Source organism: Castanea sativa, chromosome 2 (genome assembly GCF_040712315.1).
Source record: "Castanea sativa cultivar Marrone di Chiusa Pesio chromosome 2, ASM4071231v1".
In the NCBI taxonomy this organism is placed as follows: Eukaryota; Viridiplantae; Streptophyta; class Magnoliopsida; order Fagales; family Fagaceae; genus Castanea; species Castanea sativa.
Window position 1 is genome coordinate 53,994,657 of NC_134014.1, and position 12,927 is coordinate 54,007,583.

Consider the following 12,927-nt stretch of genomic DNA (forward strand, 5'->3'; position numbering starts at 1 on the left):
CATTTATGCAATGTTGTTGATAGTGTCAAACAGCCTTAAAAACTTCCGTTTTGTTGCCTTAGTAACTTAAAGATACACAAAACAAAAACATGAGACAAACCCATGGAATGAATTTGAAATTCTTTCACAAAGAAAGAAAGCATATGATACCTTACTTTAAGTTTCGTGAAAGTGAGGGTTAGATTTGATATCTTTTAGAAGCAAATAAATAGTTAACGTAATCGGAAATAAAGCAAATAGATATCTAACTCTTATCACCACAAAAAAAAAGAAAAAAAAGAAAAGAAAAAATAAGGAATGAATGTTGCACATTAGGATTCCAATTTCAAAAATCTCTATCCTCGATACAATTACTAAATGGAAAATATCAATTAAACAAAAATTTAAATAAAAATTAGGATTCCAAACCCCTAATATCCTCAATTATCCAATAAATGTTGCAATGTTAAAATAACAATTTGCAATCAATTGAAAGACAATATATATATATATAATTTTTTTTATATCTTCTTCTTTTGTTGCTTCATAGTAGTCATTGAATAACTCATTTTGTTCTCCTTAAATGTAGATGTTGGTGTGAATTGTACATTGCCTTCTACATCAATTTTTTGTAACTTTTTTATTGGTGTGATTAATTTTAACTCATTTTGAATATTTTGTTGGGAACTTGTTACTTTATTAGTAACTTCATTTTCTTCTCCTTAAGCATGCAACTTTTCCAGAAACTTATTTTGACTTTAATATTCAAAAAATCATCATTCCCAAAATCACAACCATGTGACTCATTGCTCCATCTCTCCTCAGACGCTACTCTTCTTTCTCTTATATGTTAGTAAACTATTTTAGAAAATTTTTATCGGGAATTGAAAAAGCTGTCAAACTTTTTGAAAGCTTTTTCAATTCTCTATAAAAATTTTCTTAAAATGGATGGTTAAGGGCATACATTAACCTGACCTTTTTACTTTTTCATTATCACGGAACCTTTTCAAACTCTCTCTTCTCATCCTTTTTTAGCTTCTTTTAGTTTAGACTTTAGCTAGAACTCTAACTTTCTCACTGAATCACAAGTCAAGTGTTAAGCAACTCATAACAATCGGACCTACTCATTCCCCATGATCAACTGAGATCAAGTACACAAAATCGAGCAAATCAGAAAATAAGGCCAGCTTTTTATTTTGGCCTGAAAAGAGTATTTTAGTTGGAATGTCGAAGTTTCGACCAGCACAAGCCTGAATTTGGAGCGGAGCGGAACATGGGGGCTAGTTGCACCGATCTACCCACCGAAATGAAAAATTCCGGATTTATGGGTTTGGTTTGTGCTGGATGTGTACTGTGTTTGAAGAAATTTATGGGATTAGGAAGATGACAAAGAGGGAGATGAGATTATTTTGGTCTTCGTTTGTATTAGGAAGATGATATAGAGGGAGACGGGGATGAAAGGAAGTAGAAAGGTCGATTAGGTTTTGTTTTGTGTTTTTTTAGTCAAGTTTTTTTTTTTTTTAAATATTGTTTATGTGAAATATTGTGGGAGCTTTAAACCCTACGTGGCAAGTTTTGGATAAATCATCAAATAGTCAAAGGCAGTCATCAAATAGTCAAAAGTTTCAATTATATAGTATTTATAGATTATAGATAAGTAAATAAATAAAACTCAACACATCTCCACCACCACAGTCTTTTCCAGCATCACTGCGAGAGATTGCCAACGCCATCAACACCACTAGTCAGAGCCATCCACCACCGCTTCCTTGTTTTCAAATAAAAAACTATTACCCATAGAAATCAAAGGAACCTAGAAAAAGAAACTCTCTCATTCTCTTCCTTTCAAAGCGGCCAAGGGATCGCCTCCTTGGCCAAAATGGGCTTTTGCCCTTTTCGCGAAAAAAAAAAACATGTTGTCCCATTTCCCAAACTAATTAGAGAAATACCCCTCTTTTGAAATTCGATTTTCTCAAAATCTAGTTAAACCCTATAGCGACATTTTAAGAAGCCTATAGTGATGCTTTTAAGGATCTATAGCGGCGTTCTGTAACTCGAGCTCCTCGAAGTCGAGTTATAGGTTAAAAAAAAAAAAAAAACTTGCATGTAACTCGATTTCATGGAGGTCGAGTTACAAAATGCCGCTATAGGTCCTTAAAAACGTCACTATATGCTCCTTAAAAATGTCACTATATGCTCCTTAAAAAGTCACTATAGGGCTCTAGAATTTTTTTTTTTTTTTTGAAACTCAATTTTGAGAAAATCAAGTTTCAAAAGAGGGGCATTTCCCTAATTAGTTTGGGAAATGGGGTATTTGCCCATTTTCTTTTGTGCGAAATGGGCATTTGCCCATTTTCGCCTCGCCTCCTTATTTTCAAATCACACATTGCTTTCTTTCTTACCGATCTTGTCTCAAACTAAAAAAACAATGGCCTAAGATTTTTGTTCCAAGTACAAACTTCATTGTCTGCAAGTGGAATGTCTACTATCCCATATGAATGATTTATGGAACATGGGTCTAAGCCATGGTGATTTATGGAGTTTTGGTAGTGATGACTAGCGATTTTGTGGATCACAAATACTAATACCCATTCATGGATTTGAAAACAAGTAGGAGGTGGGGTGGACTCGACAACAGTGAATGGCGTGACTGGCAGCATTGATGGCATCACAGATCTCTTGCGAGTAGCATCGTGGTGTTGGACCGGTAATGGTGGTGATTGGAAGGTTTATTATTTATTTTATTTAGATAACTGGAAAAAAAAATTAAAAGACACAAAATTAGGGTTTAATTAAATAATTGAGCATCAGCATGTGGCACATTTTTATTTGTTGAGTATAGGGGGAAGTAAAGAGAGTGTGATAGAAGATTTGGATTCAATATAAACCGCAAACTGCTACCAAGTATTAAGTTTGTTAGCTAATTTTTTCCTTTTTCTCTATCTTTTTAATTTGTAATTTTGTTTTGGAAAAAAGTAATTTTGCACGGAAGCAGTGAAGCCATGTAACAGCTCTTCATTTTATTCCAATTGGTGGGCGCCTCATATTAGCATTATTGTTGTGTCAAAAGTCATAACGAATGCTCTTAACCAATTAATTTGTTTTTGACACAAGGAAAAAATAAAATAAGTGAAAAGTTAATGGATGCATTAAGGTTATTGATTTAGAAAAATGTCATGTTTATAACATTTTTATAACACTTTCACAATAAATCTTAAATGACAAGTTTTTATTAGTTATTATGTTTGGGCAAAAAAGTAATTTAATTTGTAGATTCAAATTAGAACCAATAATAACTTACACCAATAATTTGTTGTGAAAAATGTTATGGACGTAGCACTTCACATTGATTTAAGATATATTTTTTGAAAATCGTTATGAAAAAAGAAAATAATAATTGATTTTTTAATATTTCTCATAAAAGTGGTATTTGAACTTTTTTAAAATGATCCAATAACAAATACTTTAAGAGTGCATGTTAATTGAACCCAAAAAATAAAGGCTAATACCTATTGTGCACACACACTTTCACACACATCCATACACACTGTGGGCGCAAGAGCTCTTGACCATCATGGGAAATATGCCTTAGCCTAGTGTGGACCATGGCAGAGGGTGTAAATGGAGTTGCCACCTAATTTAGGTATAAGAACCATAAATATTGTGTCCTTCGTGAAATGACTAATCTTTACCAAAGCATGTGTCCGGAGTTTAGGTATGGGGATAGAAAGGTGTTAGGCACCCAACCCCATGAGACCCGGGAGTCAGCTTCCACTCATTGTGTTTCAAATCTTAATCTCATTAAAGGCATACTTAACATGTTATTCTAACTCACACACACACTAACATGCATTTAAAGCAAACAACATGGCATAATCATCCTTAAGCCTAGCATTTCTCTATCACGGTATTAAGCATATATCATCAGGGGCAGCAACATCACAAAGCAAATTTAAATAAGCATGTTACGGTATCTAAACATCAAAATCATGGGATTCAACCAAGCATATCATGTTCATCAACCATATCATACTCATCATAAAAAAAATGCATGCCCATGTGATTATACATAACTTACCTCACTACATCACAACACCTACACATCAATGCATGTCCATGATATTCAAACAAAATAAAACCCTAATAAGCATAAAAGAGATAAAACAAAATAAAACAAAACAAAATAGAGTAAATAGATGTTTAGAAATATGAAAACTAGGTTAAAAAAAAGCTGTGTATGTAAGTAAAACAAACAAAAAACAAACAGAGACGAATTAGGGTTTTTGGACAAGAGTATGTGCGCGCATACATAAGGTATTTGTACGCATACTTCAAGTATGCATACGCATGCATAAAACATGTGCGCACATACACACTCGAAACCCTAACCCAAAAACATAGAACAGAAAATACAAAAGAAACCAAAAAACTAGCAACCTAGCATGCTTCTAATATAAACACGAAATAAACCTAAACTAAATAAACATGTTATGAACACTTAAGCATATAAACACAAAAACAAAGGAAAGACAAAGAAAAATGAAAAGCCAAAATTAGAAACTCTACCTCAGCACTAGAACTCTTTAGAGCTTGATTTTGACCATTCCCCTCGGTCAAACTATTCAAAATCAATTCAGAAATAAGTTAGTAAACTTAGAACTCAAATATCAAGACTAGAAAAGGTCTCAATCATGAAAAATTTGACTTGAGAATGTTTTGTGAAAACTCCATTTTTGATTCACTATTTTCTAGTGAATCTTGTGTGTTTTACCACTGTTTCTGTCCTCTTTTGAAAAAGTACCTTTTATAGCTTTATATAAAATAAAAAAAGGGTTTGGGGCGGCTCTCAAACGATATGGGATTCGTTCCAAACCAAGTTTAATGTAGAATACCTTTCCTTACATAGTTTATGTAACCCTAACTATGTATGCATGTAGTAAGCATGCATACGCATGGCTTAGTGTGATTGCGCATACGCGTGTATGCATGCACACACTTATGGTTTCTCTTGGCCTTTCTTTTCCGAACATAAGTTATTTCTTCCAAAAATAAGTTATATTTTCCACAAACACTTTCATCAAGTTAATTTTCATCTGATTGGGCCATAAACCAACCTTAGACTTTGGAGTACTACCATCATTAGGGAACAGGGGCCCAAGTCGTAAGGGGTACAAAATGCAGTGTCTACACACTCGGGCAAAAACAACTGATATTATTTAATGCATGATTTCAGTTGTTTTTCCACGTGTGTGATTTCAATTTTTTTGAGCCTATGTATAGATTTAGGGGTGTCTTGACCCGACCAGAGCTTGAAAACCTTACTAAACCAACCAACGTCAACTTGATTCCAGCCCAAACTGAAGCTCTAGTCTATTAGCGACGGGTATCCAATTCCAAGAACCAACGTCAGAGGGTCAAGCGGTGGGTTTCCTTCTCCGAAACTCAAGCCACCCAAATCAATCGATGCTATATAAGAAATCCAACAAGATCAAGCCAGATCTAGTGAGATCTTGACCAAATTCGGCGAGATCTCAACTAGATCCGACAAGATCTTGACTAAATCTGGTGGGATTTAGCCAAATCCGAGCAAATTTTAGTGCATTTTTGCAGATTCCTTCACCACCGACTAAACCAACCGACCATGACCTGAACCTAAAACCGACTCAACCAATTGATGTTAATGGTGGGTTTCAGGTCCCTCTGCCTTCCACCCAACACCAGTGGGTTGGGTCCAAAACTGTACCAACCCGACCTGTGGACAGGCCTATATGAACTTGTGTAAGAGTGTGTGTAATTAATCCTGACCAAAAATAAAATTGTTTTCTATTGCTATAAAACAACATATGGAAGTTGATAGTTTCTAATGGTTATTCACATAATAAAACACAGAAAAAGTTAATAAATGCCTTAAACGCACTAGTTTAGAAGTTATTTTTAAAAACATTTTCATGAGAAAAATGATAAAACAATTATTTATTTTGACAGTTTTTTATATTTTTCATAAAAGTAATTTCAAAATTTTGCTAAAATTGTTTATTAACTATTGTCCTAAAGGCACTCATTAACATGACCCATAAAATATTATAATATTTTAAAAAGAAAAATTACTCATATTTTATTAAACCATTTATAAGGCAGCGGGGAAAATGAATATATGTACCAAGTTCAACATCAACCTTAAATTTGTCTCTGTTTTTTTCTGGTAATGATTTCTCATTCAATGTTCAGCATTAACTTTATTTCTTTTTTGTCTTCAACAATGCAGAATGAGGCCCCCACTGGGATCGATCATACCTCACAAAATCAATCAGTGGCTGCAATTGTTGCTGCGTAGACCAAATTGCATTTTACCAGCGCACATTCTACAATACACATAACACTCTCTTTGATATTCCTTTGGGGACATCCGATGAAATTAAAACGATGCAGAGAAGATTAGCTTGGCCTCTGCGCAAGGATGACACGAATAAATTGACAAATTGTCCAAATTTTTATCAAAAACAACACTCTCCTTGATTACAAGGGCAGGCATTCCTATGACAGTTGTTACATCCAAGGTTAAATTGACTTTATCTTTGGCCGTGGCAGATCCGTCTTCCATGTAATTCATTAAATTCACTTTCTTTTCGTTCTTTATATCATGAATTTTGGCTATGAGTGATTTCTGCACAAGACATACCTCTCAAAGACCATTGTACCACAAGGCTGGACAACTGGAGATATGATGGCACTGAGTAAGAAAGCTCAAGCTCCACTAGCCCCAATTGGATCTCCAATCATACTTGGTTTATAAACAAGAACAAAGGAATTAGGATATTAAAAAGAACAACCAAACAAACATAGATGATGTGGTCCAAGATAACACAATTTCAAGGGTGCTAATCTTCTTATTTCTTTTTTGTGCAGCAAACTCTTTTTTTTCTTTTTCTTTTTTTTGTGTGTGTTCTAACATCGAAAATATTGTAAATTAAACAGGAATCTAAACATGTGGACTAGTTTAAGTGCCATGGAAAGTCATAAGAGCGAGCTCCTTTGTCAAGAAAACTGGCTGAACAAAAAAATATCACCCTTCGTATCCATAGTTTACATTGATGGCACCAAATGGGCAAATGGCTGCCAGTGTGGCTATGAAGTTGGTCACTATTAGCAAGTAGAAGAAACTGTTACAGGTGTGCTTCACAATTTACAAATGACATGCATGCATGCAACACGGCGACCCTGCAAGTCTCATGACTTTATAAATGATTCTGTGCGGGCCAAAAATATGTTGTTTAAATTTTTGGGCTCACAATCTATTTGTTTCGTGGGCTTTGAGTTTTCCTACTGTGGGCGATCCCTCGCTTTGAGACCCATGCAAACACTCAGGACCCTTCAAGCTCTTCCCCTTCTCTTAATTTCTTCTCCTCTTCCTATGATAGTCTCTCTCTTCTCTCTGTGTTTCTCTTTCCAATTGTCAACCCCCATTTCTCATTCCATTCTTCTATTTATAGCCTTAGGTAAGTGGAGGTATCATGATTACCCAGCCTTACTAGTGCAAATGGGGGTCCAATTCTCTCAGCTTTAGGTGGGTTTTTGGTAGGAAAATAGTAGTGGCATTGGAACTGGTTCCCACCCTCTCATGAATTTGCCTGGCAGCAATATTCCCTAAGGCACTACTAGGTAAAGGGGTGTGAGGGTCCTTCGGGCAATGATATCCCCGACCAAGTTAAAGACGATAAAGAGGGGAGGGGGGGGGGGGAACTCGCCTGTGGTGTTCAAGTTAGTGAGGTTCTATTTCGGTTTTGGGTGCACAGATTGGGCCCGAGACGTTCAAACTGAGGCATGTGGACCAAAAATGGGGGTAAGGCCAAAATAACACATCGCAAGGTCTGGTTCTGAGGCCCATCGGGCTTGGGGCCTAGGCCTGTACGGCCTATGGGGCCTAGGGCCTAGGCCTCGTACTGAGGCTTGGGCTCAAGGCCCATGGGGCTAGGGGCTCAATCTTGTACAAATTCATTTGATGAATTACGCACAGTGTTCTCAATTAATGCTTGTTTAAAATCAGAACACACTCTTGGCTTATAATTTTAGGCTAATTAGGTGAATTTAGGTAGCACCGTTTGGTTTTGTATTATTGTATGGATTTTAAGAATCTCCAATATGCGAGTGCAGTCATATATATTGTTAACTTTCGCATTTAATTTAAAACTCTAAGATATATATTTGTTTCTTGTTTTAATGCTGCTTTGAAATCTTAAACTTTTCCTATGGAATATAAACCGCAAAAAGTTATCAAGTTTGTTAGTTTGTCTTTTTCCCCCTTTTTCTATATAATTTTATTTTGAAAAAATAAAAAGTAAGTTGTTAATTATATTTACTTTTACTTTAGGAGCCACGTACTGGCTCAAGGAGGCCTGGTAAACCATAAAATAGTCCAAATGAAAACAAAAATTAACTCAGACAATTACAAAAATAGCCCAAACAACAACAAAACTAGCCTAAATGACAACAACAAATCTAATAAGAAGCCCTTCTTTTAACCTTCCAAAAAAAATCAAAACAAAACAAAAATCTTATAAGGATTCATGGAATTTTAATGAATTATTGTATTTCATGAAAAAAAAAAAAAAAAAAAAGCTCATACTTCAGCCTCTCAATCAATATCTTGACGCCATCCCTACTTCATATGATTATATGCAATTTAAATTATAATTTGCATGGCCGAAGTGAAGGAAGCTATTGAGAGAGCTCTTGCTCTTCAATTTATTTCAATTTTTTAAAAAAACTTTTAAGCAACATCCATGCACTAGCATGATACTACATTACATTACATTGCAAGATTTAAACTTTAACTTTGGGTTTAAAATCCACCACCAATACCCCCTCCAGCACCACCACCACCTGCACCCCCACCAGCTCCTCCTCCAAATCCTACACCACCACCAGACCCACCTCCAATGCCTCCACCTGCACCCCTGCCAGCACCAGCTCCACCTCCGATGCCACCACCTGCACCCCCACCAGCTCCACCTCCAATTCCTACACCACCACCAGACCCACCTCCAATGCCTCCACCTGCACCCCCGCCAGCACCACCTCCACTTCCGATGCCACCACCTGCACCCTCTCCAACTCCACCACCAAACCCACCTCCAATTTCTTCTTCACCACCGCCTTTTCCACCTCCAATGCCTCCACCTGCACCCCCACCAGCACCACCTCCACCACCTACACCCCCACCACCTGCACCCCCACCCCCACCAACACCAACTCCAACTCCTCCCCCAACACCACCACCACCTCCTCCAACTCCCCCTCCACCTCCTATGCCATCAGAAAATGTGTCTTTTTCAATTTTCCTACATTCTATTGTCCCTACAGCTATCACTAGCAATACCAACATCACACCAAACACACCACAGTACTTAGAAAGCTTCCCCATCTTCTTTTCTAGAATAAGAGGAAACAAATACCGGTACAAGAAAGAAAGGATATGTTTGCTGAGTTAACAGATTAGGAAAGAGTATTAGCAGCCTTTATAGTGTCAAATACTGAGGACGACATTAATGCACGTAATTAAAGGGGTTCTCAGTTTTCTTCACATTTCGTTACGTTCGATTGTGGCCAACTAAGAAATGCTTAATGAAATGGCTGAATATTCAACTGGTTTGGGAAAATGAATGCTTATTGGCATATAGGCCGGTGAACTCATTAATATCGAAGTAGCCAATAGCCTCATTGCCAACTACTTCTGAATCGAACGTACATGACGCCCACTGTCACTGAGCGGACCCAACTGACAGACTCTAATCAGTTGACTTAAGCCGAGATTTCTATTCTCAAGCCCAAACTCTCCGAAGTCTGAAAAACCCATCCCAACCTTCCTGAAGCCTGTTGTTCACAAACAAATGGAATTAATTTTAGACTCCACTACGGCTATTAATTGTCTTTGGTTTGCTTGGGTTAATGAATATGAAATTGAAAACCCCACTACGGCTATTAACTGCATTCTTAACAAAACTAAACCAAACTTTTCGAGTCAAAGTCTTGGTATCTTGAGTTTGTTACCTATTTTTCTTTCTAAGCTCCAAGACTCTTGGCCTAAATTGTGACAAAGTTAAACTTTAATTACAACAATAATCAAGCCTTGGTTATTTCAAAACTTTAGAATCACCTATAGATCTTCAAAAGACTAATGAGAATTAGTCATATATAATTTTGAGAAAATGCTAACGAATGCCCTTAAGGCATTGGTTAATAATCCATTTAAAAAAAGTTTTTATGGAAAAAGAAATAAAAAAAACAATTAATGTTTTGATAGCTTTTTTCATTTCCCATAAAAGTGATATTAAAACTTTCCTAAAATGGATTGTTAACCAATGCTCTAACTGCACTCGTTAGCATGACCCATAATTTTGTAGGCGATGCCCTAACTTGTATATGTAGTAGATCTATTCATAATTTTAAAAAAAAACTAAAATTTTATGCTAGTCAACCTACCTTCTTTCTTTTTTCGAGCTTTGAATCAACAGTGAAAAAATATATGATACTAAGTATAAACACAATTAAAGGTTTTTTTTTTGGGTAACGAAAGAGCTTCATAGATTAAATTAAAGCAGATGAGTTAGGAGGACAAAGCCTCTTATAGTACGTGCCAAAATTGTCATAAAGCAATAACATGATGTCCATAGACTGACTATCATAAACAGCAAAATCATGTGCTAAGTCTGGTCCTTTCTAGGCAAGCTAACACAAGTGGAGTTAGGATATATAAACCTTGATTATGTGATTTGATATCTCGAGTAGCTTATAAGTTTGTGCGTACACATGTCACATGTGTGTGTGTGTGTTTGACTACAATGGCCCCTTCTATTCTATGTTAATGAAGTTTGTTGTAATTTTGAGTATTTGCTTTGCCTCACATGTTCATTTTTATGCATACTATGAAAGTTGAGCTCTATAATTCCAATGTCCTTCCGCGATTGCATGTTAACTGATAAGGATAATTTTGTAATTAAACCTTGACAAAAGAAAAGGCGACGGACATAACAATCTCGTCAACATTACTCATAAGAGACGACAGCAGTGTAAGGTCTACGACTTTACCCCAAAGCTGACGACCATACTTAGGACAACAAAATGGAAAGCTGATGGGGATAAGCTGAAGGGGATATATAAACCTTTGACGGATCCAATGTGGCCTTACTTAGTCTCCATAGATACGTAAGGAGATATCTTGTGCCCCATGCTTACCCCTAATCAAGAAGACTCCTATAAGAAAAGGATTATGGAAGATACGCGGATTAAAGAAATTCTCTCCTATAAGGAAAGAACTTCTGGACCAAGGCATGGGTTTCGGCCCTACACTACTTTAAAAATCCCAAAAATCTCACAAACCAAAGGTACGCATAATTTACCCTAGTTCTAGCACTCTAAAGTTATAGAACAAGAGATTCCTCTAACTTGACCGTCGGAGAGTTTTTGGCCGGTACCACACCGGTACTCTTCGTAGGTTCTTTTTCTTTACAAATACAGTAGTAATTAAAAGGTAAAAAGAAAAGAAAGAGAGATGTAAATACAAAGATAACACATCAATGTGTTATCGAAAAGGAAACCAAAGTGACAAAAAACCTCTCCACCGCCCTCCAAGCGGTCAATAATCCACTAGAGAGTGAAGTTGGGATACATGAATAGCAGAAGACCCTCCAAGCCTAATCTACCCAGTGCACCTAAGCCCTCTAAGCTTCTTGCTCCAACAGGATTACGTCGAACTTTGTCTTCTCTAGCTTATCGAATCCCGCAATAAGCTTATTGCATCAACCAAATGAATTGGTCCTCTCTGAACTGCTTCCCAAGTACTAAAATACCTCCTCCCTGATATGGGAATGGTGAGATAAGGATTTGGCAAATGTACCTCTAAGGATATGTCAATGGAGAGGGTGAGAGTAGAGGAATTTAGAGATTCAAATGATAAAGATTGTGGATGAGTCAATCTTGTTTTTCTCTAGCATTTCTCTTTCAAATTCTCTCTGGAAGCTCTCTACATTTCATGGGTATAAGGGTATTTATAGTAGGGTGTATAAGGAATGCAAAAAGTCAGTTTTCATCAAACAGGGCATTCTGGCAACTCAACCTCGCGACTGGAGTGAGTCACGAGTCTGAGTCGCAAGCTAACTGTCTAGCCAAATTAGAAATTTTGTCCTGTAGTGCTCTAGCTATCGTGACCCTTCAGCTCCCCTGCATGCTTCACACGTGTGCCATTCTAGCGACTTGCCAGTTGGGAGCTAGTCGCGAGGCTCCTTTGAATTGCATACATCTTGAGTTTTTCTTCACAGTCTCTCACACACAACTCTTACATAAATCCCACCTAAATACAGGGTATCTAATTGCAAAATTACAAGCAAATTTGGCATGGAATAAAGCCAACACATGATTGAATAAATTCAACCTTACACTAATAAACTACACCAGGTTCAAGACACAACCTGTTAAAGTACATTCTATTAAGGTCTTGCTCAAAAACACTAAAAATGTCCACAAGTGGACTTTCAAAAGACACAAAATCTAGCTCCTGGTTAGCACTCTTCTTTGCGAGCACATCAGCGCATCTATTCGCCTGGTGGTAGTAGTGTTTAAATTGGATCCGATGAAATTGGGATGCTAGCAGCCTACAATCATCCAAAATTAGGGAAACCACATTATTCACATAATCTGACCTGTTTAAAATATCCATAACAGCTTTAGTGTCAAGTTCAACAACAAGGAAAATGATTATTTTTTTTTAGAGACAAGGAAAATGATATTTAGATTGTTACATAGAATCAGCCCATCCCTTAAGCCCCACAATTCTTCCACAAAGCTATTTGTTGTCCCTATACGCCTAGAAAACCCAGATACCCAACTTCCATGGCTATCTCTAAAAATGCCTCCACAACCAGCTTGTCCCGGACTACTAGCAGCACACCCATC

The 12,927-nt window shown here is 36.8% G+C and overlaps 1 protein-coding gene and 1 non-coding gene across 2 annotated transcripts; one reads left to right on the forward strand and one right to left on the reverse strand.

Moving 5' to 3' along the window:
* The first annotated feature begins 6,369 nt into the window (after positions 1-6,369).
* On the forward strand, positions 6,370-6,472 carry LOC142626592 (U6 spliceosomal RNA). The gene has a single exon (XR_012842580.1). It is a non-coding gene; the product is annotated as a U6 spliceosomal RNA (small nuclear RNA).
* Positions 6,473-8,607: 2,135 nt separating this feature from the next.
* LOC142623579 (uncharacterized) lies at positions 8,608-9,442 on the reverse strand. Its single transcript, XM_075797021.1, has one exon. It carries the CDS (start codon positions 9,398-9,400, stop codon positions 8,819-8,821), a length of 582 nt encoding a protein of 193 aa, XP_075653136.1. The 5' UTR covers positions 9,401-9,442; the 3' UTR covers positions 8,608-8,818.
* Positions 9,443-12,927: the final 3,485 nt, after the last annotated feature.